We start from the raw sequence: 2102 nt of genomic DNA on the forward strand, positions 1-2102 counted from the left end.
GGATGTATTAATTGCCTTCTTAACTCTTTTTTTTAAAGAAATTTTTTATTTATTTCACAGATCCCTTCCCCTCCCTCCTTCCATACCCCAGCCTTCCCCCCGAATGCCAATTCCCACCTCCTCCAAGGCAAGGCCTCCAGTGGGGAGTAATCAGAGTCTAATATACTCAGTTGAGGCAGGTCCAAACACCTCCCCCTGAACTAAGGCTTTTTTGATACCAAAACAGATAACAACACCACAGCAACAAAGAAAATTTACATACTAATCTCCCTAATGAACATATATGCAACCTAAATCCAAGATAACATCAAAACCATCATTCATTTTCATTGGTTTCTGTGGGAGATGGAAGATATTGATCATATTTTTTGAAAAAGTGGCAAGGGAAGACTCTCTTTTCTGAGATTTGTTGAGGACTGTTGCTACAAGCTTCAGAGCAAATCAACCTAATTGTCTCTCATGGAGCTGAAAGCAAGTATTTGGAAAGTTACAACTGAAGAAGTTTGCTGGTACTGATGCAGAGTAGAACAGTGATGAATGGACCAGGGCCTCCTGAAGCACAACTTCATGTCCAAACATGGTTTTAGTTTTCCTTGCAGTCAGACTGTAGGGCCAACAAGCTGTCTGTAAAATAACCAAGTACTCAGGATGCCCTGGCAGAATAAAAGCCTGAAGATGGTCAGCATTATTGAGAGAATTTTTTGCTTTATCCTTTGGACATCATTTGGACAAAAGGAAGCCTAGCAGGTGTAATTGAAGAGTGAGATCATCCTCTACACAATGGGATACGTTCAGGGAGAAGGCTAATACAACCAGCTGACAAAACTCTGCGACTCACCATTTTTGTTAATAGTTAAAAGCAAGGCATTACATCCTTAACTTTCTGTACTGACTTTCTGAGGGCAAGGTGTAAGTAAACCACAAAACATATCATTTACACACTTAAAATAAGAACAGGTGATTTTTTTCATGATCTGGAACAAGTGAGTCTAGGCACCATGGAGTAATGATTCATAAAAACAAAGGGTCCAAAACAGGGAAAACATAGAGATGTTAGGAAAGTTATGTCCACCAGCCACCAATTGTAATTATGCAAAAGAGCAATGCAGCCTTGTAAGATGGAGGAGAGAGTATAAAAAGCCAGAAATGTAGACACTAGGGCCAGGATGCTCTGGGTGGCTCTGGACTCAAAGCCGATTCTGCTGGAACCACAAGTGCTATGGATGTGTTGAACCCTCTGTTTGTGTCTGTACAGAATGACAATCATGTAGCCACTAGACCAGGCCATGAGCAAAGAAAAGAAGATTTCAGGGCATACCACCAGTGCTGAATAGAGGGAGTCATTGATTTCATCCCGTCCAGCAGTTGAGCAGAATCCAAAGTCCCATTTTCTTGTCACATTTTTACTATTCCTTTTGATAAATTGGTACACAGGGAAAATGACATTTATCAACATGTACAAGACCCAGAGGAGGGCAATGCAGCATTCGATGTATTTTGCAGATTTAAGTTTTTGATCCTTACAGTAGAATTCCTTCTGACTGATGGTGATGGCCTGGAAGATACTCAAGAGGCAGGTGGTGCCAATGGACACACTCCGGCCAACCCTTTGAATATATAAAATCAATCTGCATCCAAAATAATTTACAAACTGATTCAATCCAAAAGCTGCAATTGTGAGTGGCACTCCTAAAGAGAGAATGATCAAGGTGTTGGCTGCCATTAGGTGCATGAGAATCAAATCTGTGGGCTTTAATTTGCTTTCTCCATAGTGAACTCGATAGTAGTAAAAAAGAGAGAAATTTCCCAGAATTCCAGCTGTAGTTTGTGACAATAATATGATTTTGATGGTCAGATTCCAGAAGTCCATTTTGTGATCGGGTATGTTTTTCTGTAAATAATGGCCAAAGTAATTTCTCTGGTCAAATGATTGAAAAGTATTAGTAATCAAAAAAGTGTTTTAGAAATGACTAAATTAAAAAGTCCTTTAGAGCTCTGGAGTACAATCTCAGCTTGGATTACATATCACGAATTTCTCAAAGTTAATGGCAGGGACAATTATTTTCAACATGCATACAACTGTAAGATATCCAAAGGCCTCA

At 39.6% G+C, this 2102-nt stretch overlaps 1 protein-coding gene across 1 annotated transcript; it reads right to left on the reverse strand.

The window, feature by feature from the left end:
• Window positions 1-967: 967 nt before the first annotated feature.
• On the reverse strand, window positions 968-1879 carry LOC114710887 (vomeronasal type-1 receptor 4-like). Its single transcript, XM_028895182.1, has one exon. It carries the CDS (start codon window positions 1868-1870, stop codon window positions 968-970), a length of 903 nt encoding a protein of 300 aa, XP_028751015.1. The 5' UTR covers window positions 1871-1879.
• Between the last annotated feature and the right edge of the window lie 223 nt (window positions 1880-2102).

This window comes from Peromyscus leucopus, chromosome 1, assembly GCF_004664715.2.
Source record: "Peromyscus leucopus breed LL Stock chromosome 1, UCI_PerLeu_2.1, whole genome shotgun sequence".
NCBI lineage: Eukaryota > Metazoa > Chordata > Mammalia > Rodentia > Cricetidae > Peromyscus > Peromyscus leucopus.

Coding starts and splice junctions, on each gene's coding strand:
- LOC114710887 (XM_028895182.1), bottom strand. CDS start 1,870: ATGGACTTCTGGAATCTGACCATCAAAATCATATTATTGTCACAAACT.